The 24,091-nt window shown below is 39.9% G+C and overlaps 2 protein-coding genes across 2 annotated transcripts; both read right to left on the reverse strand.

The window, feature by feature from the left end:
* Positions 1-2,423: 2,423 nt before the first annotated feature.
* LOC138401188 (olfactory receptor 7G2-like) lies at positions 2,424-3,362 on the reverse strand. The gene has a single exon (XM_069496522.1). It carries the CDS (start codon positions 3,360-3,362, stop codon positions 2,424-2,426), a length of 939 nt encoding a protein of 312 aa, XP_069352623.1.
* Positions 3,363-12,606: 9,244 nt separating this feature from the next.
* On the reverse strand, positions 12,607-13,545 carry LOC138397463 (olfactory receptor 7G2-like). The gene has a single exon (XM_069491521.1). It carries the CDS (start codon positions 13,543-13,545, stop codon positions 12,607-12,609), a length of 939 nt encoding a protein of 312 aa, XP_069347622.1.
* Positions 13,546-24,091: the final 10,546 nt, after the last annotated feature.

The raw sequence follows: 24,091 nt of genomic DNA on the forward strand, positions 1-24,091 counted from the left end.
CTCATTCTGTTGCCCTGGCTAGAGTGCAGTGGCATCAACATAGCTCACAGCAACCTCAAACTCCTGGGCTCAAGAGATTCTCCTGCCTCAGCCTCTCCAGTAGCTGCTACTACAGACATGCACCACCACGCCTGGCTAATTTTTCTATTTTTTGTACAGACAGGGTCTCTGCTTTTGCTCAGGCTGCTCTCAAACTCCTCAGCTCAAGAGATCCTCCCTCCTCGGCCTCCCAGAGTGCTAAGATTACAGGTGTGAGCCACTGCACCCAATCTCTGTGTTAGAGTGCAGTGGCTTCTCTCAGAACTACAGATCAATTTCATGCACTATTTTGTGTATGATAATTAACAAGTAAAATTAAGGAAATGCTTTCTGTATTCCTAATTCTACCTACACACATTTTCATATGATCTAATATAAAACTCTTAAGTCTCAGACTTCAGAGTTCATCAGAGTCTTACCATGTGCTTAGTAAAAATTCTCATCCCTCACGTGTCTCTCAGAGGTTTAGTGTGTGTAGTTCCTGAGTGACCTAAGAGAACCTGCAGTACAAAGGGCTCAGGTGATTCATCTCTGAAGCTGTTCTATGGACAGCAAACAAGAAACGGTGCAAGAAGACACTGAGTGACCTGCAGAGAGATGTTTCCCAGGTGTGGTGCTGAAAATAACACCGCTGGAACAATCTCCCCTGAAGACCACAACAGCCATCTCCAGCCATCACACTGATGCCTCTTTGAGACTCTACTGTTTAACCTGTACACACCCAGATCATTCTTGTTGATGGCACCACTTTTTTAGCTAATCAGGCAAGTGTTGCCCTAAATCTTGCCAACTTAATTCGCTTTATTTTTGTCTTGTCCTACACCCAACATCTCCTCCGAACACAAAGTAGTTCTCCAGAAAATAACTGTTCTTATAAAGACACATTGAAAAGTTTAAATAAGGGTCCTAAGACGTCACCCAGTCCTCTAAGATGTCAAACACATGATGAATTTTATTCGATTATGTTTGTCTGTGTGGACTTCACTAAAGATCAGTAAGAAACACAACAAGGGAAGATGGCGTAGGGGAAATGTGCAGACTCAAACACATTCTTAACAAATACATCAATGAGAAGGTTACAACGCCAATAATGTCCCAGAAGATTATACTACCTTTTGCCTAGACTACTTAGTAATTATTTATTTTATCCTATTGCTCAGAACAGAAAAAGCAGCTGGTACAACAATAAAACAAATCTAATTGCTGAAGTGGTAAAAATATGGGAGACCAATGAGATTATAAGAATATGAATGTACCTGCTGGGTACAGTGGTTTACATCTCTAATCCCAGCACTTTGGGAGGCTGAGGCAGCAGGATTGCTTGAGGACAGGAGTTGGAGACCAGCCAGAGGAGGAGCAAGATGCCATCTCTACAAAATATAGGACAATTAGCTGGGTGTAGACTGTAGTGCTACCTACTGGGGAGGCTGAGGTAGGAGGATCACTTGAGCCCAGGAGCTGGAGGTTATAGTGAGCTATGATGACACCACTGCACTCTACACAAGGTGACAGAGTGAGACTCTGTCTCAAAAAAAAAAAAAAAAAAGTCTGTTCTACATAGAGTTTCTATTCCTAGCAGGCCCACAGAAGGACAGTCAGTTTTCTGTCTCCGGGCATCACGATGCATCTTTCACAGCTGTGTAGGTCCGTGGGAAAACCAGTCCTAGCGTGAAACTGCATCAGGAAGGACAGGATAAACCCCTACACTATTGTTCCTGTACATTCCCTACTCTGACATCCTTGTAATGAAAGACAGTGCTCTTACTGCATACGCATGATTGAATCAGGGTTTCTTAGAAATAGGAGCTTCCCCACTGATCAAGCCCAAATATCTCAAACCACCGTAAGAATCTAATTATAGCAGCTTTATTGACAATGAAGCTCAGTATTGCTGGTGTTCACGTTGCCCTGCACAGAGACCAGTCACAGTAATTACTGAATGGGGCAATGAAAGATCAACACCCATATCTGATAGTGGCTTTAACCCTGGGGTGCAATCCGCATGGCCCTCTTCATGAGATCGGCCAGAATCTGGTTTCTGCTAACCACAGCCTCAGTTTGATCCTTTCCCTGCACCACTGAACATGAACAATGTCTCTTCTAACAAGTCCATTCCCCACAAAATGGCTATAACAGGAACTCATGATCAGGTTTGGTGTCTATGGGCAATGACCAAACACACTGAGGATAGGGAATAGAACTCATGTTCGAAACATCCCAGAGCTATACACAAAGCAAATCAGGTTTCAAGCCAAGTTAAAATGTGCTTACCCATTATGTGAACTAGTCCTTTTAGAATAACTTGGTGATGAGAAGAGTCAGCCACCAGTATACCATTCACTTTGACTAGTTCTGCAAACCCTATCCCGAAACAGATGACAGAATCACAGAAAAGAAGGTATTGCACCCAAGAGTTTCCTTATAGCTTCTGTCATGTCCCTGTTCCTTAGGCTGTAGATGAAGGGGTTCATCATGGGAGTGACCACAGTGTACATCATCGAAGCCACTGCCGACTTCCTGGGAGAGTGCGTAAATGCAGAACTAATGTACACCCCAAAACCTGTCCCATAGAACAAGGACACAACCAAGAGATGAGACACACAGGTGGAAAAAGCTTTATACTTTCCACTTGCTGATGCCATTCTCAAAACAGAGGAGGCAATCTGAGTATAAGAGAAAATGATCCCAGACAGAGGAACACCAGCAAACAGGCCACCTGCAAAATATATCAGGATGTTATTGATGAGGGTATCAGAACAGGCGAGCTTGATGACTTGCACAACCTCGCAGAAGAAGAGGGGTATCTCCAGGTGTGTGCAGAAGGACAGCCGCAAGACCATCAGATCGTGGAGCAGGGTGTCCATGATGCTAATAGACAGGGACAAAAGGATCAAGGAGCCACAGAGATGAAGGTTCATAATGACCGCATATCTCAGAGGATGACAGATGGCCACATAGCGGTCATAAGCCATTACTGCCAGGAGAAAATTTTCCAAAGTAGCAGAACCCAGAACAAAGAACATCTGGGTGAGGCAGCCTGCATACGTGATGCCCTGACTCCGTGTTCGGATGTTTGCCAGGATCTTTGGGATGGTGGCTGTGCTTAAACAGATGTCAGTGAGGGAGAGATTGGAGAGGAAGAGGTACATGGGGGTGTGGAGGTGGGAGTCAGAGCTGACAGCCAGCACAATGAGCAGGTTTCCGAGGACCGTGACCAGGTACATGGACAGGAACAGGCTGAAGAAAAGGGGTTGCAGTTCTGGATCCTCTGTCAGTCCCAGGAGAAAGAATTCTGAAACAGCTGTTCGGTTTCTGGGTTCCATGTTACTGATGAATCTGACAGAAAAGATGCAGCGAAACACAATAAAATGTATGAACCAGCAGCATCACTTGGAAACGTGTTAGCAATGCAAATTTTAGTTCTCAAATCCAGACTTCTTGTGGATACACACGGGGGATGAGAACCATCAGTCTGTACTTTCGCAAACTCTCTAGATTTTTTTTTTTGATGCATTCTGCTCTTTCCTCCATTTCCTTTATTGAAACAAGATTTTATTAAACTCTAAGTTAGTATCATGCATTGTTCTAAGTGTAGAGGATGAAATAAAGTCTAAGACATGACTTGTCAATCAGAATTAACCTAAGCCCCCAAACAAACACAAGGATGAGAATTAAGTTTTGAGGTCTTTGGTCTAGAGTAAAGGTTCCCAGACTTTGAATTGTCTCAGAAGCATCCGAAGACCTTGTCAAGTGACAGGTGTGTACCCTCACCCCTACCCTTTACCCTTTACCCTTTATCACTTAGGTAAGGTGAGGTTACATCACGCATGTGAAATACACAGATTGGCAGAGATTGGGTTTGAGCTCCAGTCATTGAACTACTGAGTTGACTCTCTTGACCAATCATTGTTAATGCCTCTCTGAAGAGTACAGAATTAGTATTTCTAAATGATCACTCAGATCTCATAATTTCCTTTTATAATTTCAATATTTTCTTCCTGAACAAAGCCCCAAGTCGTTTCCTTGCCTTGAAGGCATGCTCACCTATCTATCCATGAACTTAGTTGTAGCAGGTGGATGGTAGCCATCCAGCTGGACCTGAGCAAAGATTAGAACATGTGGCCTTTAAACTGGAAGTTCATAAGACTCTTTTGTGGAAATTCAAGTCATCTCCTTTAGCAATTAATTTTTTTAATTTTTAATTTTTTTTATGGAAAAGTTTCCTTTTGTCACCCAGGCTAGAGTGCAGTGGCAAGATCATAGCTCACTGCAGCCTTGAACCCCTGGGCTCAAACGATCCTCCTCACTCAGCCTCCCAGGTAGGTGGGACTACAAGTGTGCACCACCACATCCAGCTCATTTTTTTAATTTTTCTTTTTGGTAGACTCAGGGTCTCACTATGTTGCCCAGGCTGGTCTCGAGTGCCTGGCCTCAAGCGAGCCTCCCACCTCCACCTCCCAAAGTGCTGGGAATACAGGTGTGAGCTGCTGCACCTGACCTTTTAGCAATTAATTCTAAGAGAAGATGGGTAACTGTATCTATGAGATTCTCTGTCTCATCCCGAGGAATTTCTTCCTTTAAGGTGATGGGTGCTATATCCTCTTTTTAGAAAGCAGCTAAGTGAGAGAAAGAATGAACTACATCGACTTCTAAGAAAGCACATGAAAATAAAAACAATTTGTTGGTCTTCAGAAGATAGAGACTGATAAACACGGACTTATAAGTTACTTATAAGATAATCAGGCACCCAAGCAGAAGTGTTTCTGCACAGCATTGGTCTCCCTCTCCAGGGGGGATCAGAAGTAGCTCTGACGGCGTTTATGGTCTGGTGTAATATTAGACTCACACGCTCTGAATTTAATCCAAGATCCAGGACTTGGTTTGTGAGTGGGGAAAAAAATCAACTGTATGAGAAGCCCGGGTGTCTTATTTGTATAAAGGAAACCTCATGATGGATGTATTAATTAGTCTGATTGTGATAATCATTTTACAATGTACACATATATCCAAGCATCACATTGTATACATTAAATACAGACACGTTTTATTCATCATATACGTATAATGAAGGTGGAAAATAAAACCTTCGGGGACATTTAATTATGAGAAAGGAATAAAACCAAAGCAAGCAACACGGTGCTTGGTACATCGGACCTGCACACTGACATTTCCTTTTGTGTCTATTTATTTTTCTATCATGAATAATTGCAGGTGGGACTCTTTACTCCTGAGAAGGAAATGATACCTTGGGTCAGTTGAGGGAAGAGACCATATTCCTAACAGGATAAATGCCAATATCAGGGAAGGGTTTATTTACTAAAACTCCTTCTGGGAACCTTGATCGTGTAGAAAAATAAGGAAAGAAGCATCGATGATACTGATATTCATGTGAGCCTGGTATCCCAGCACTTTTGGGAGGCTGAGGCAGGAGGATGGCTTGAGGCCAGGAGTTCAAGACCAGCCTGGACAACATAGTGAGACCCCATCTCTACAAAAAAATTTTAAAAAGTGTCTGAGTGTGTTGGTATGTGCCTGTACTCCCAGCCACTTGGAAGGCTAAGGTGGGAGGATCACTTGAGCTCAGGAGTTGGAGGCTGCAGTGAGCTATGATCATGCCACTGCACTCCAGCCTGGGTGACAGAGTGAGACTCTGTCTCTAAACAAACAAAAAAAAAAAAGACAAAAGAAAGGGAGGAAAAAAAAGATAGGAGGCTCATGGGAGACTTGTTTGTAATCATCTTATGCATGTACTCTCTTCACTGCTGCCCCAGAATGAAATTCTAGTAAAAAACCTGCCCTCATTTCCAAAGCATTAACTAAAGGACTTTAGGTTAGCTAGGTGGCTTCAGGAGGAATGATGCTCCACATCTCACCTGGATATTGAAGATGGATGATCTAGCCTCGGGGAGGGTGGACAGACTGAATGAGTCAATGCGGTGCTCTTGGTCATGAAGCATCATCTCTGGAAGGAGGCTCTGCTGTGGATCCTTGATTGGGCAAGTGCTGTTAAGGGAGGTGGTCACAGGCTCACTCACAGCAGTCTCTGTGTCCCTGAGGGCTCAATATCCAAAGCTCCTCATTACAGCAGCTATTTTACCATCATTCTGATCCCCAGAGTGTGTATCCTTAAAGACCATAGAAATTAGGAGTCCAGGAGGGCAGAGACGGGGTGTGCACCATCTGATTCTTTCCATTCCTACCGCTCACCTCTGCTCCTTGGATCTTGCACACCTACTACTTCCCTAATAAATACCAGTGTCCCTTTTAGTTACACACAAAGGCATCTCTGTCTGATGATATCAGGATGCCTGGTTCCCAGTTCTGTTCTGAAAATATCTATCTATCTATCTATATATGTATATTTGTGAGTACATCTATGAGTCCAAATAACATACAATTGACCAACACCAAACAACATCAGTTTGAACTGTGTGGATCCATTTATATGTGGATTTTTTTTTCAGGAAAGTCATACTGAGTGTGCCTGCCTTTCCCGCCTCCCCTTCCCCCTCCTCCCTGTCTGCCACCCCTGAGACAACAAGTCCAACCCTCCTCTTCCTCCTCTCCCTCAGCCTACTCAATGTGAAGATGATGAGGATGAAGACCTTTATGATGGTCCACTTCCACTTAATGAAATATATTTTCATTAAGAGTAAATATATTTTTCTTCCTTATGATTTTCCCAATAACATTTTCTCTAGCTTACTTTATTGTATGAATATGGTATGTAGTACATATAACAAACAAAATATGTGTTTCATTGGAAGACTGAGTGGAAAAAAATATGTGTTAATTGACTTTTTATGTTATTGGTAAGGCTTCCAATCAACAGTAGGTTATTAGTAGTTAAGTTTTGGGGGAGCCAAAAGTTAAATACAGATTTTCAACTGTGCAGGGGTTGGCTCCCCTAACCCCTGCATTGTCCAAGGGTCAACAGTAATCACAAACATTAGCTAAGATATTGCAAAAATGCAAACATTAGGGTGTCTTTTCTTAAGAGTCTTTGAATGTTTGCTGTACTGCAATTTTTGTTCTTTATATTTTACAGGGTAAAATGTAATATATTCTCTAATATATTCTAATATGTTCTCTTTGATCAGTACTAACTGCCAAAAATATAGACAGGACCATTATTCCCTGTTTAGAGTTTAATAAATACTTTTTCCAGGTTTTGTCACAATAGTTTCAATATACATTTTACTTTACATTAGGAGATTTGAGTTGAAATTACGGTTCTTCATTTTTAGTTAGGGTATAATTCAATTACAAAATAATTGAAAGGCAGTAGTATAGAAATATGTTCATTCTCTCAGTATATTTGGATAGATTTATTTTTATTTGTTTATATTTCAAAATATTAAGGGGATACAAATGGTTTTGTTACGCATATACCTTGTATGCTGCTGAACTCAGGGCTTTTGGTGTGCCTGTCACCAGAATAGTGTTCATTGTACCTAATAGGTAAGTTTTTATCTCTTACCCCTCTCTCACCCTTCCCCCTTCTTGGTTTCCAATATTCTTTATATCTCTCTGTGCTCATGTGTTTAGCTCCCACTTATTAGTGAGAACATATGGTGTTTGGTTTTCCATGCCTGAGATCCTTCCCTTAGGATAATGGTTTCCAGATACATCCAAGTTGCTGCCAATGACATTATTTCATTCCTTTTATGGCTGAGTAGTATTCCATGGTATATACATACCACATTTTCTTTATCCACTCAGGAATTGATGGGCACTTAGGTTAATCACATCATTGCAATTGTGAATTGTGCTGCGATAAACATTGGAGTATAGGTGTCTTTTTCATAAAATGACTTCTTTTCCTTTACATAGATACCCACTAGTGGGATTGCTAGATTGAACAGCAAGCCTGTATTTATTTCTTCAAGGAATCACCATACTGGTTTCCACAGAGTTTGTAGTAATTTGCAGTCCCACCAACAGTGTATAAGCGTTCCTTTCTCTCTGCATCCATGCCAACATCTACTGTTTTTTGATTTTTTAATAGTGGCCATTCTGACAGGGGTGAGGTGACAGCCCATGGTGGTCTTATTAATAATTTGTATTTCCCTGATGATTTGTGATGTTGAGCATTTTTTAAAATGTCTGTTGGTGATTTGTCTATCTTCTTTTGAAAAACTTCTGTTCATGTCTTTTGTCCACTTTCTGATTGGGGTTGTTTATTTTTTTCTTTCTGATTTGTTTGAGTTCTTCATAGATTCTGGATGTTTGTCCTTTGTTGAATGTATAGTTTGCAAATATTTAGATTTGGCTAGACTTCAACCATCACTTAATAGGTAGAGAAGGTACTCCATGTTAATATTTATTTTAAAACTTTTTACATTTAAGGAGTCTACTATTATCATGTGGATCAATTTATTTTATAGCCTGTTAACTCTATGTGAGTTTCTAATTTTTAAGATATATTATTTGAAACATGACAAGATGGAATTGTAATGACTTTCTTCACCATCTTAACCCCTTCATTTTGAAAAACATGAATAATAAGGTACACAAAGAAATCAATGGACTTATAAAATAACATAAAAGTTTATGTATATCACAAAGAGAATAGCAATATATAAAAATAAGATAAAATGTTCTAGGCACCAAAAAAAAAAAAAAAAGAACTGAAACATAACTTGATGAGTGGGCAGAAAACAAGGTGTGTCTATGAATTTATGTTCATAAGCCTGAAAGCACTTACTCTTTCTAGGTAATGAGAGCTAAATGTCACAGGAGGAGATTCGTTGCCAAGGGCAGAGGTAGAACTTGTTATTTGAGAAATATGGGCCAACTCAAGTGTTGAACACTGTCTAAACTCATGGTTGAGGACTTAGAACACCTGAAAGTTTGAGAAAAGCCTCTCAGGAAGAATTTAGCCAAGCTGACTCTTGGATTGGGATGGATTTGTAATATTCTGCACATCATAGAGCAGCAGAAGTCAGCAAACTGAGTTCAGGAGTAGACACCTGACTGCTGACTAGTGAGGACTAATGTGGACTTACTGGATGAGAAATCTGATCAAAGCCTGAATGGATTAACCTCGGGAAAATCTGGGAGGAGAAGAATTGGAGAGAGTGAGTAGAGAGAGCTCCTTTGAGTTTTGCCATAAAAGGATAAGAGAATGAGACAATAGCTAGAGCAGGATGAGAGGACTTGAGAGGCTTTTTTAATTTTTTAAATAAAAATTCATGTACATTTCAAGTCAGGATGTCAGACTTTGCACTTGATCATATGCCACCATGAGATGTGCCTTCTGTTTCCTTTCTCTACACAGATGTAGAGAAAATAATTATACACTTTGTATGGAACCAGAGAAGACCCCGTATAGCAAAAGCAATTTTAAGCAACAAAAACAAAATGGGAGGTATTAATTTGCCAGACCTCAAACTATACTACAAGGCTGTGGTTCTTAAAACAGCCTGGTACTGGCACAAGTACAGGGACACAGAGCAGTGGAACACAACAGAAAATCCAAATATAGAACCATCCTCATATAGTCACCTAATTTTTGACAAAGTGGGAAAGAATATACTCTGGGGACAAGAATCCCTATTCAATAAATGGTGCTGGGAGAATTGGTTAGCCACTTGTAGAAGACTGAAACAGGACCCACAGCTTTCACCTCTCACAAAAATCAAATCACGGTGGATAACAGACTTAAACCTTAGGCGTGATACAATCAGAATTCTAGAAGAAAATGTAGGAAAGACTCTTACAGACATTGGCCTAGGCAAAGAATTTATGAAGAAGACCCCCAAGGCAATCACAGCAGCAACAAAAATAAATGAATGGGACATGATTAAATTAAAAAGCTTCTGCACAGCCAAAGGAACAGTCACGAGAATAAACAGACCACCTACAGAATGGGAAAAAATTTTTGCATACTACACATCAGATAAAGGACTGATAACGAGAATCTATTTAGAACTCAGGAAAATCAGCAAGAAAAAATCAAGCAACCCTATCAAAAAGTGGGCAAATGACATGAATAGAAACTTCTCGAAAGAAAATACAAGAATGGCTAACAAACATATGAAAAAATGCTCAACATCCCTAATCATCAGAGAAATGCAAATCAAAACCACAATGAGATATCACTTAACCCCAGTGAGAATGGCCTTTATCAAAAAAACCCAAAACAACACATGTTGGCGTGGGTGTGGAGAGATAGGAACACTCATACACTGCTGGTGGGACTGCAAACTAGTGCAACCCCTGTGGAAAGCATTATGGAGGTATCTTAAACAGATTCAAGTAGACCTGCCATTTGACCCAGAAATCCCATTACTGGGCATATACCCAAAGGAAAAAAGGTCATTCTGTAACAAAGACACATGTACCCGAATGTTTATAGCAGCACAATTCACAATAGCAAAGATGTGGAAACAACCCAAATGCCCATCAATACATGATTGGATTAGTAAGCTGTGATATATGTATACCATGGAATATTACTCAGCTATAAGGAATGATGAAGATACGACATCTCTATGGTTCTCCTGGAGAGAGTTGGAACCCATTATATTAAGTGAAGTATCCCAAGAATGGAAAAACAAGCATCACATGTACTCACCAGAAAATTGGTTTCCCTGATCATCACCTAAATACAAATCTGGGAACGACACCAATTGGATATCAGACTGAGGTGGGGGGTGAGGGAGGGGATGGGGGTATGCCTACACAATGAGTGCATTGCGCACCGTTTGGGGAGTGGTAACACTTGAAGGTGCTGACTCGGAAAGGGGGGGGGTGGGGAAGGGAGGGATATATACCTACATGATGGGTGCAATGCGCACGACCTGGGGAATAGACACGCCTGGAGCTCTGACTTGGGGGGAAAGGCGGTACAGGAGCAACATATGTAACCTGCAATTCTGTGTCCCCCATAACAAGATGAAATAAAAAAAAAAAAAGATTATCATGATAACTGGTTGAAGAAATGAGACCTTATTTGAGGAATTGTATTTCTCTAAGATAACAATGATACAATTAATTTTCTTTAACTATGATTCTCTGTGTGAACTCCACCAGAAATGAGTAAGAAACACAGCAAGATAAGATGACTAAAACATGTGAAAACTCATTGGAAATCAACCAAGGGAGATGGGGGAGGAGGAGAGGAGAAAAAAACCCTACCTAATGGGTACTATGAACCCTATTTGGGTGATGGGCACAGTAACAGCTGGGACTCAAGCATTACAAAATTGATCAGATACCCTAAAACATTTGTACCCCCTTAATATTTTGAAGTTAAAAAACTCAAATCCCGGACACATTCTTACAAATAAATCAGTGAGAAGATTTCAAAGCAGATAAAAATGCCAGAAAAGGATTACCAACCTTTGGCCTGCCCACCTCTTAAGTATTTATATTTTTAATATTACTCAGACTAGAAAAGGCGCCTAACATTATAACAATAAAAGGAAACAAATTTAGTTGCTGAAGAATGTAGGAAAAATACATAAGACTATAGATTTTCAAGATTATGAATATAGGCAAAATATGGAACCCAATGATACCAGATAAATTTTATTGAGTACTTACTAAGTTACAGACATTTTGCTAAGTGTTTATACTGCTTACGGGGGTGGACTACGCAACAGGCATTGCACACTCTGTATGTTTAGGCTAAGGCTTTCCCCACACCAGGAATTAGATTAAAAAAGGGGTATATAATCCAATTGTCAGTAATAAGTTCTGGATGACTCTGCACAATGTTAATTATCAATAGACCCAAGGGAAAGACAGTCAGATTTCTGTCTCTGGACATTAGGTCTGGGTGTGGGATTCCTGCATCTCTGCAGCAATACAGGTCTAGGAGGGAAGCCATCCTAGCACAAAGCCACCCCATGGAGGAGTAAATGAATTTTCTTCTACATTCCCCACCTTGGAATTTCTTGTAATAAAAGATAATTCTCCTTTTTGTTTGTGAACTATTATAGTCTGTTTGTCTTATTAGAAACAAAGGCTTTCTCACTGATCAAGGTCAAATGTCTCACCAGCATCTCAAACCACTGAGATCATCTAATTATAGCAGCATTTTAGGTCATGAGACTGAGTGCTGTGGATACTGGGGTAGGTGGCCCTGCACAGATATGGTTTACCAGTGACAGATCTTGAGAATTACTGATTCGAGGTACGAAAGAACATCTCCCACATTTCACGATAGCTTACATCTGGGGTGCAATGCACATGGCTGTAACCGCAGGCGGAGGCAGAATTGAATCTCTGCTATGATCCCAGGCTTGTTTATCCAACTTCTTCAACTATTCTTTTTTCTGAGAACATTCCAGCAGCATCACTATAAGCCTTGCCCAGTGTTCAGTGTCCATGGACTCCAACCAAAGAAACTGAGCTTAGAGAATGGAACCCAGTTTTGTAAAATCACATAGGTGTACAAAGAGCACATGAGGTTTCAACCCCCAAGTAAAAATTTACTTACCCATTTTGTTATCTAGCTAATTTAGAAGAACACAGAGATGGAAGAATCAGGCATTCTAGCGCACTTGTATTTCGATCCCTCTGCTCATTTTGAAACCCCGTCCAAAGCAGACAAGACAATCAGAGAAGAGAAGGTCTCCTGCCTACGAGTTTGCACAGGGCTCCCTTCATGTCCTTGTTCCTCAGGCTGTAGATGAAGGGGTTCAATACGGGAGTGACCACAGTGTACATCACTGAAGCCACCGCAGTCCTCCTTGAAGAGTCAGAAACTGCAGAACTGATGTACACCCCCAAACCTGTCCCATAGAACAGGGAAACAACCGACAGGTGAGACCCACAGGTGGAAAAGGCTTTATACTTTCTGCCCGACGACGGCATTTTCAAAATGGAGGAGGCTATTTGAGTGTAAGAACAAATGATGCCAGACAGAGGAATGCCACCCAAGGTGCAAGCTGCAAAATAGATGAGAAGGTTGTTGACGAGGGTATCGGAGCACGCGAGCTTGACGACCTGAACGACTTCGCAGAAGAAAAGGGAGATTTCCAGGTCTGTGCAGAAGGACAGCCGCAGCAGCATCAGGCTGTGGAGCAGGGCATCCACGGAGCAAATGGACAGGGAAAGTGAAACCAGCAGACCACACAGACGAGGATTCATCATGTCTGTGTATCTCAGAGGGTGACAGATGGCCACATAGCGGTCATAAGCCATGACTGCAAGAAGGAAACTTTCCAAACTAGCAGATGTCAGAAGGAAGCACGTCTGGGTGAGGCAGCCTGCATACGTGATGCTCTGACTCCGTGTTCGGATGTTTGCCAGCATCTTTGGGACGGTGGCTGTGCTTAAACAGATGTCAGTGAGGGAGAGATTGGAGAGGAAGAGGTACATGGGGGTGTGGAGGTGGGAGTCCGAGATGACAGCCAAGATGATGAGCAGGTTTCCGAGGACGGTGACCAGGTACATGGACAGGAACAGGCTGAAGAGGACGGGCTGCAGTTCTGCATCCTGTGTCAGCTCCAGCAGAAGGAATTCTGAAACAGTCGTTTCATTTCTGGGTTTCATGTTGTTGATGAATCTGATGAAAAAGATGGGAGAACAAGCCCGTAAAATGTGCGCTTTCTAGAGCAGCAGATGAAACATCACCAGACAGAAAGACCGTCTTTGCAAGTTAAGGAGACCTAGTGGAGAGGGATACAAAAGCCTTTTCTCTGTATAATGTTTTGTTGTTTTTGCAAAACCTAAAGATTAAATAGCAGAGCGTCAATAATGTAAGCCCTGGAAAGGGTTAAGGAGTGATTATTTTTCAAAATTACACCATCTTTGGTTGGGTGCTCCAGCTCACATCTGTAATCCCAGCACCCTGGGAGGATTACTTGAGCTCAGGCATTTGAGACCAGCTTGGATAACGTAGCCAGACCCCATCTCTAGAAAAAATAGAAATATTAGCTGGGCGTAGTGGTGAGCACTTGTAGTCCCAGCTACTCAGGAAGCTGAGGCAGGAGGATCCTTTGAGCCCAGGAGTCTGAGGTTGCTGTGAGCTGTGATGACGCCAATGCACTTCAGTCTGGACAACAGAGCAAGACTCTTTCTCTAAAATAAAAGAACACCATCCTTGCTGTTCTGATTATATAAAACGTTTGGTAATTTTATAAAGAGAAACAGACTAGGGAGGCAGCTTTAAAATTCTACATGGATCCCCAGAGACTGCACAGCCAGGAGACAGAGAGAATAGGAAGATATATCAAGAACCAGGAATGGGAAGACAAGGTGACGTTGACCAAACATCTTGCTCCCTGCACCCACTGAACTGCTGGTACATGTCAGAGAATTTCCTAATAGTCATTCTGCCTTAGAAGAGGCAGATTTTTACTCAGGACAAAAATGATCCTGGCTATGGTAGAAACTGAGGTATGAGATTAGAAGTTGACAAGTACCTTGAGTATCAGTGCAAAGATACAAGAAAACATATGAAGAGAATCACAGACAGTTCGGCAGAAGAGGCAAAGGTAACTAGGGTCTGATCATTTAATATATGTACTGTTTTCACAGTTTCCCATCTGGATGAAATTGTAGTAAAACACCCAGTTCATGTCTAAACATTTACTAAGGGTATCGTAGGGTACCTGGTTGGCATCACAGTGGAATGATGCTTGATATCTCAAGATGTATCATATGGAAGAGATGTCTTCACGAAGGCCAGAGAAACTGAGTGAGACCCTGGGATCCCAGGCAAGAGCAACCAGCTATAGGAAGAGGCTCAGGTGGGCTCTTTCTTTCTTTTGTAGAGATGGGGTCTTGCTATGTTGCTCAGGCTGGTCTCAAACTCCTGGCCTCAAGCGATCATCCTGCTTCAGTCTCCCAAAGTGATGGGGTTGCAGACCTGGCCTGAGATGTGTTATTTCTTTGCTAGGGAAAAACTGACGAATGAGTTGGTCATAGAGACATTACCGACTTTGTATCCCCAGAGGCTGAATTTCCAAAGTTCCTCATTAGCCAAGGAATTTTTATCATCACTGTGATCCCAGGACACTTAAATCCTTACAGACCAAGGCTCTAAAAGGGAGCAATGTGGGATGGCTGCTTCCCTGACCCTAGAGGCCAGGTGCACGCCATGCGCTGTTCTCCGTCTGTGTCTGCCCACCTGCATTTCATATACCTTGCACACCTGGACACATCATGCTTCTCTAATTGTCTTCCAGTCTTCTTAGGTGTGAACAAAGTCATCTTTGTATAATATTCATGATATCTAAATAGTCTGAAACCTATTTTTGGTGTGAACATAGAGTTTATATGTGTGTGTATAAATAATTTATTTAAAAATATAGGCACTTTATTTTTTTTAAAAAAGTAATTCTATTTTATTTACAGCTCATAGAGTTTTACTATACATCAGGTTCATTTTCATATTTTAACACTTACAGAGTTAATTTCTAGATTGAATCAATAACAATCTATATGATCCTAGGCTGAAGAAAAAACTCAGTGAAAGTACATTTCTTATTTTATGTTTGATATAGGCCCCATTGATGAATGTCAATTAAATTCATTGACAATAAATCAAGGAAAAAATATCAAATTAAATGGAGACCAGACTAACCTGATCAATTACCCTGATTCAGAAAAAGACTATATGTAATAAAAATGTATTGCTTTTGGTAAAAGAACTAGAATTGTATAAGGCTATGGAAGCTAACCACTGTCATCATGCAACTGGCTAAATTGCAAGGGAAATAAGGTGAGATTACTGGTTTTATACTGAAGAAAATATTTGGTTTTCTACTAAGAGAATATTATTGCAAATTGGGTACCTACCAAAGAATTATTTTGAAATGTTAACATGTACATTTCTGTACTTAAATACGTTTGAAGTTTTCAAAGCACTAGATCCTAAAAGTGTTCAGGAATGAAATGTAGTTTCTTTGTAGTTGTGTATCTCATTCAATATTTCTAACTTTGTGAGTTTTATGAGACAGACTTTTGCATACTATGTTACCAACTGAGAGGACAGTAGACATAGTTAATAATAGTTTCAAAAAGAAGACATATTTTTCTAAAAAAATATTGTTATTTTAAAAAGCAAACACATAGGGCTTTCCTCTCTAAGAGTCATTAAATGTTCCCTGACCTTAATCTTTGCTGGGTATATTTTATACAGCAGATTCTAACCAGTTCTCTGTGACCATTGTGTCTCTGATCAATCCAGACAGATGTGCATAGATCACAATCATCTTTTAAAATTCATCACCATAATTTCCATATACATGTTTCTTCACTTTCTGGGAGCATGGGTTGAAATTTTAGATCTTGAGTTTTTAAATTAATTAATTAATTTATTTTTTCAGACAAGGTCCTGCTCTGTACCCTGGGCTAGAGTGCAGTGGCATCATCATAGCTCACTGCAGCTTCAAACTCCTGGGCTCAAGCGATCCTCCTGCCTCAGCTTCCCGAGTAGCTGGGAATATAGGCATGCTCCACCATGCCCAGCTAATTTTTCAATTTTTTGTAGAGATGGAGTCTCACTCTTGCTCCTGACCTCAAGCGATCCTCCCGCCTCTGCCTCCCAGAGTGCTAGGATTAGAGGCGTGAGCCACCACTCCTGGCCTAGACCTTGATTTTTAATAGAATTCTGAGAAATTGCAATATCATGACAAAGCACTAGTATAATCTCAGTATATTTAGTTAGATTTCACCCATCCTTTAAATCATGGAGAGGGTATTCCATATTGATACTTAATTTATAAGAGTGCAAAAGGCTTATTGGGGAAAAAAGACATTTAATTCTACTAAGTGAAGTATCCCAAGAATGGAAAAATAAGCACCAAATGTACTCACCATCAAATTGGTTTCACTGATCAACACCTAAGTACACATATAGGAATCACATTTATCAGGCATCGGGCAGATGGGATAGGGGAGGAGGGGATGGGTGTATACGTACATAAGAGTGCAATGCGCACCATCTGGGGGATGTACACACTTGAAGCTCTGACTCTGGGGGGAGGGGGCAAGGGCAATATACGTAACCTAAACATTTGTTCCCCCATAATATGTTGAAATAAAAAAAATTTATTTTCAAAGAATTCAATATTTTCATGTGTTTATCAATTTATTGTTCTCTCTTGTTAAATACTTCTGTATGAACTTTCTTAACCTACGGTCATCTTGCTATTTTAAAACCAGTAAGAGAGAAGAGGGCATTGTAATGTCATCTTTCATTATTTTAACCCTATTCACTTCTAACAGATAGGAAATAAAATAGAAAAAGACATAGAGATATAAAATATAAAAAGTTGGAGTGGGCAAGATGGCAGACAAGAAAAACCGCCAGCCAGAGTGTCTCTGTAGGAAAGACAGATTTTAGAAGAAAGCGAAGGAAAAAAAAAAAAAAAACAGGCAGACTAACATAGATCAGATGAGGGTCAGAAGGAAGGGTGCCTGAAATTACAGGAGACTCCACAGGAAGACATTGTAGAGGAGAACTGGAAGGAGAAAGACCCCCTAGAGGCTTGGAAACCAGCAACAAGGGTAGGTGGAGCAACTACAATTGCCCTACCTTGCGTTTTGGACTGTGGGTGGGCTCCTGAATGGAGAGACCTGCCCACACCAGCCCAGAGACGGCCCCCACTAGTGAGCCATGAGCCTCTTGCAGACAGGGCACCAGGCTCCCAGCTCCCTTGGGGCACCTCCCGGTCCACAGTCCTGAACCATTGGCAGGCACCATATTGCTTCATTCTCCGCTCCCCTTTGCCTACCAGCAGCTGAGGAGAAAGACAATTTAGCCACCACCCGGAGACATCTTCAGGGAATGGGACCTTTCCTTTTGGGGACCTCAAGAAATGTGGGATTATGTGAAGAAACCTAATGTGAGAGTTATGGGCATTCCTGAGGGTGAATAAGATAATATGCAAGGGTTGGATAAGCTATCTGGAGATATGATTGAGGAAAATTTCCCAGGCCTTGCCAAAAATCTAGATATACATGTACAAGAAGCCCAAAGGACCCCTGGGAGATTCATTGCAAATAGGAAGACACCACGTCATGCAGTCATCAGACTGACCAAAATATCCATTGAAGAGGCCCTTCTTTGAGCTGTAAGGTGAAAGAAACAAGTAACATACAAAGGAAAGCCCACTCAAATAATGCCAGATTTCTCAACTGAAACCTTACAAGCAAGAAGAGACTGGGGCCCCATTCTCATTCTTCTGAAACAGAATAATGCCCAGCCTAGAATCTTGTACCCAGAAAAGCTAAGTTTTGTATATGAAGGAGAAATTAAAACATTCTCAGATAAACAAAGACTGAGGGAATTCACCAAGACAAGACCAGCCCTCCAAGAAGTACTCAAAACAGAGTTGCACACAGACCAGCAAAAGAAACACTCACTAATGTAAAACTACTAAAAAGCTAAAGATCAAAGGCCAGATACCACAATGGCTCAAGAGGGAAAACATAGCAATGACGTTCTACCCAACAGGATGAACAGAAATCTGCCCCACCTATCAGTTCTCTCAATAAATGTGAATGGCTTGAACTCCCCACTCAAGAGACATAGGCTGGCCCAATGGATAAAAAAATACAAGCCAAGTATCTGCTGTCCCCAGGAAACTCATCTAACCTGAAAAGATGCATTTAGACTGAAAATAAAGGGGTAGAAATTGATATTTCATGCAAACGAAAGCCAAAAGAAGGTGGGCATGGTGGTTTTGATTTCAGATAACTTAGTTTTTAAATCACCAAAAGTATATATGCAATATAGACTGACGTGCTTGGACACTGAAATCTTAAGAACTTTGTGGAAGTGCCATTACTCATTTACCAAAGCTAGTATAAAATTGAAGAACTTTTGAAAAACAAAAATAAAAAATTGGATAATTTACTTTTTATAACATCTTAAAATCATGTTTATAATGTATGTTCATTGTAGAATAATCAAGTCTATATTGCATATATACAAAGTTCCGTCAATTAGAATTTTATAATTGTTTTAGAGACAGAATTATTAAGGAACTATCTCCTTGGAGTTCCATATTATAATGTATTGATGTAAACTTATTACTACTGTAGGTAAAACAAACTGCTGCATGGCAAGAGTGACACAATCTTGAAGGGAAACTACTGTGATGACTGCTGTTTGACTTCCGAGTATCAAAATGTTCTGCAGCAAGGCCTTTAAACAATGCCTGTAGCACACACAGCCCTTCATAAAGCTGCTTAATTAACCTCCCCAGCAGTCACAAGTTTCAGCAAGAAAGCCTGAGATGTGACTAGCTGCATATGTATTTACCCTAAAAGCCTGCAATATAAAAGACATTTTCTGGAGATGGGTGTGGGGATCCACTATCTCATAGCCACCCAAGACATCGCTTCTTTTTATGAGTCCCTATTAAATATTTCTTTCTGAGAAAAAAAAAAAAAAATAAATCACCAAAAGTAAAGAAAGACAAAGATGGTCACTATATAATGGTGAAGGGTACAGTTCAACAAGAAGACATAACTATACTTAATATGTATGCACACAATTTAGGTGCACCTAGATTCATAAAGCAAACCCTACTTGATCTAAACCAAATGATAAACAGCAATACCATAGCAGCTGGAGACTTCAACAGCCCGCTCACAGCACAGGACAGATCCTCCAAACAGATAATAAACAAAGAAATAATGGACTTAAACAGAACACTAGAACAAATGGGTCTGATTGACATTTACAGGACATTCTATCCAAAATCCACTGAATATACATTCTTCTCATCAGCTCATGGGACATTCTCTAGGATTGACCATATCCTAGGACAAAAAGCATGTCATAAAAAATTATAAAAAAATAGAAATTATACCATGCATCTTCTCAGATCACAGTGGAATAAAAGTAGAAATCAACTCTCATGTACTCACCAGCAGATTGGTTTCCCTGATCATCACCTAAGTGCACATTTGGGAATAACACCAATTGGGTCTACGACAGATGTCGGAGGGGAGAGGATGGGTGTATACCTACATAATGATTGCGCTTCACACTGTCTGGGGAATGGGCATGCTTGGAGCTCTGACTCAGGGGGGTGAGGGGGCATGGGCAATATATATAACCTAAACTTTTGTACCCCCATAATGTGCTGAAATAAAAAAAAAAGAAATTCTCATTTCTACTCAAAGTCATGGAAGCTAAACAACCTTCTTCTGAACTATCATTTTATGAATGAGGATATCAAGATGGAAATCAAAAGATTCTTTGAACTAAATGACAAAGGAGACACAAGTTATCAGAATCTGTGGGACACAGCTAAAGCAGTCCTGAAAAGAAAGTTTATTTCCCTAAATGCCTATATCCAAAAAGACAGAAAAATTACAAATAGGCAGCCTAATGAATAGACTCAAAGAGCTGGAGAAAGAACAGACCGACCCCAAACCCAGCAGAAGGAGTGAAATTAATAAGATCAAATTGGAATTAAATGAAATTGACAATAGGAAAACTAAACGGGAGATTAATGAAACCAAAAGTTGGTTCTTTGAAAAGATAAACAAAATTGACAGGCCTTTGGCAAGACTAAGAGCAGAAAAGAAAAATCTCTAATAAGCTCCATCAGGAACATGAAAGGAGATTACAACTGATGCCACAGAGATACAAGACATCATCTATGAATTGTACAAAAAACTTTATGCACACAATGGAAAATGTGGAGGAAATGGACAAATTTTTAGAAACACATGGACTCTCTAGGTTCAACCAAGAAGAAATAGAATTCCTGAACAGACCAATATCAAGAACTGAAATCGAAACAGCAATAAAAAACCTTCCCCAAAAGAAAAGCCCCGGACCAGATGGTTTCACACCCGAATTTTACCACACCTACAAATAAGAACTGGTGCCTATCCTACAAAAGTTATTCCACAACATTGAGAAGGATACAATCCTCCCCAACACGTTTTATGAAGCCAACATAACACTGATACCAAAACCAGGAAAGGATGCAGCAAAAAAAGAGAACTACAGACCAATTTCTCTTATGAATATAGATGCAAAAATTCTCAATAAAATCCTAGCAAATCGAATCCAAGTGCTTATCAAAAAAATAATCCATCACGAAAAAGTGGGCTTCATCCCAGAGATGCAGCCATGGTTCAACATACATAAATCTATAAATGTAATTCACCACATAAATAGAAGCAAAAATAAAAACCACATGATCCTCTCAATAGATGCAGAAAAAGCATTTGACAAAATTCAACATCCTTTTATGATAAGAATGCTTAACAAAATAGGCATAGATGGAACCTACCTAAAAATGCTACAAGCCATATATGACAAACCCACAGCCAACATCATACTGAATGGGGAAAAATTGAAAGCATTCCCACTGAGAACTGGAACCAGACAAGGCTGCCCACTGTCCCCATTACTTTTCAACATAGTATTGGAAGTCCTTGCGAGAGCTATCAGGCAAGAGAGCAGAATCAAGGGAGTCCAAATAGGAAAAGAAGAGATCAAACTCTCACTCTTTGCTGATGATATGATGTTATATCTGGAAAACCCCAAGGATTCAACCAAGAGACTCCTGGAATTGATTAACGAATACAGTAAAGTCTCAGGTTACAAACTTAATACACACAACTCAGACACATTCATATATGCCAATAACAGTCAATTGGAGAACCAAATTAAAGACTCTATACCCTTCAAATTTTTTATTTTATTTTTAATAAATAATAATTGTATATATGTATGGAAGTACAACATGATGTTTTGATATATGTGTACATTATAGGATGATTAAATCAAGCTAATTCACATATCCATCACCTCGCATACTTTTTTGTGGTGAGACCATTCAAAATGTACTCTGTTACCAATTTTCAAACAGAAATTACATAATTATTAACTATAGTTATGCTCTGCAATAGATTTCAAAAATTTATTACTTTTGTCTAGCTAAAACTTTGTACCATTTTGCTAACATCTCTCCTTTAACTATACCTTCCGTGTCCTCCCAGCCACTGGTAATCACCATTCTACTCTCCACTTCTATGAATTTAACTTTTTTTAGATTTCACATATACGTGAGATCACGTCATATTTGTCTTTCTGTGCCTGGATTATTTCACTTAGTATAATGCCCTCCATATTTACCCATATTATGGCAAATGACAGAATTTCTTTCTTTTTAATAGTTGACCATATTTTCCTTATCCACACATTTGTTGATGAACATTTAGGTTGATTCCGTATCTTGGCTACTGTGAATAATGCTGTAATAAACATGGAAGTGCACATATGAAAACTTTTTAAATAAAATTTTAAAAGAGCTAAACATGAGTATATTTAGAATTCTCAGAGCCTCTGAACAGAAAACTAAGCATTTAAAAAAGAACATCTCAGACTCTGGGAGGCCAAGGCTGGAGGATTGCTTAAGCCCAGGAGTTTGAGACCAGCCTGAGCAACACAGTGAGACCCCGTCTCTACAAAAAATTAAAAAATTAGCTGGGCGTGGTGGCACACACCTGTAGTACCAGCTACCCAGGAGGCTGAGGCACGAGGATTCCTTGAACCCATGAATCTGAGGTTACAGTGAGCTATAATCACATCACTGCACTCTAGTCTGGGCAACAGAGCAAGACCTTGTCTCTAATAACATAAAGAACAATATATGTATATATATATATTAATTTCAGCTTATTATGGGGGTACAAAAGTTCAGGTTACACACGTTGCCCTTGTACCGCCTATCCCCCCCCCCGAGTCAGACCTCCAAGAGTGCCCATTTTAAAAAAGGATATCCAAAAAATTCACACACATAAGGAAATTTTCAATGCATATAAAACTAATACTTTGATTACATACAGAACTCATGAATTAATAAGAGAAACATAAACAGCTCAGTAGAAATACCACAACAGATATCTAACAAAGAGGAAAATAAACGTTCCCAAAATCAGTGAAAAGAACTTACAATAACAAGAAATATGTCAATCAATGAAATAATTTTTATACCTGATAGATTCTCAGTATATATGAAAATGTGTTGGTGAAGATATTGTGTCGACAGGAACTTTTCATATAATTGTTTCATCCACTTAAGAAAACCCTTTGGAACTACTCCAGGAAGCATATGTATTCCTATATACCCAATAATCCCATCTCATCCATAAAAACTCTCACATTTTCAGAAGAGGGTATATATAAGAATATTCAAACAGCTTTATTGATAGTAGAAAAATAGTTATAAACCAATAAAATTTCCACCAATATCATAAAGCTACCTGATTGGAGAATTATTGCACATAAGTAAAAATACAAAGTATTGGAAATAAGTTAGTTACTGCTACACCCAACAATATGATTGAAGGTCAAAATTACAATTATGAAAAAAAGAATCAGAACAAAAAACTCATACATTAAGATTCAACATTTCACCAGTTTGGTAAGAGGCAAATTTTTAAATTGGGTAAGAATACAAACAATAATAAGGTGCTAAGACAATGAGGTTTAATCCTATTGCCAGTTTTATACAGCAAATATTCTCAAATACCGGCAATTGCATAGAAATCAACCTAAAGAAGATCAAAGAGAATTATAAAATGGATCTCAAGATCGTCTTTTCCACTGGGAGGGAACAGGGAGATAACAGTGGGAGACCCTTCAGGTGGGTTCTGTGATGACAGCATTGCTTTATTTTTTTTTTAAACCCCAGATAGGTATAATTATCATTATTGTGCTAGTCTTCTTCTTTCTTCTTTTCCTCTTCTTTCTTCTTCTTCTCTTTCTTCTCCTTCTTCTCCTTCTCCTTCTTCTTCTTTCTGCTTCTTTCTGCTGCTGCTGCTTCTGCTGATGCTGATGCTGATGCTGATGCTGATGCTGCTGCTGCTGCTGCTGCTGCTGCTGCTGCTGCTGCTGCTGCTGCTGCTGCTTCTTCTTCTTCTTCTTCTTCTTCTTCTTCTTCTTCTTCTTCTTCTTCCTTTTGAGCCACGGTCTCATTCTGTTGCCCTGGCTAGAGTGTAGTGGTATCATCATAGCTCACAGCAACCTCAAACTCCTGGGCTTAAGGGATCCTCCTGCCTCAGACTCTCCAGTAGCTGCGACTACAGACATGCACCACCATGCCTGGCTAATTTT

Source organism: Eulemur rufifrons, chromosome 2 (genome assembly GCF_041146395.1).
Source record: "Eulemur rufifrons isolate Redbay chromosome 2, OSU_ERuf_1, whole genome shotgun sequence".
Classification (NCBI taxonomy): domain Eukaryota; kingdom Metazoa; phylum Chordata; class Mammalia; order Primates; family Lemuridae; genus Eulemur; species Eulemur rufifrons.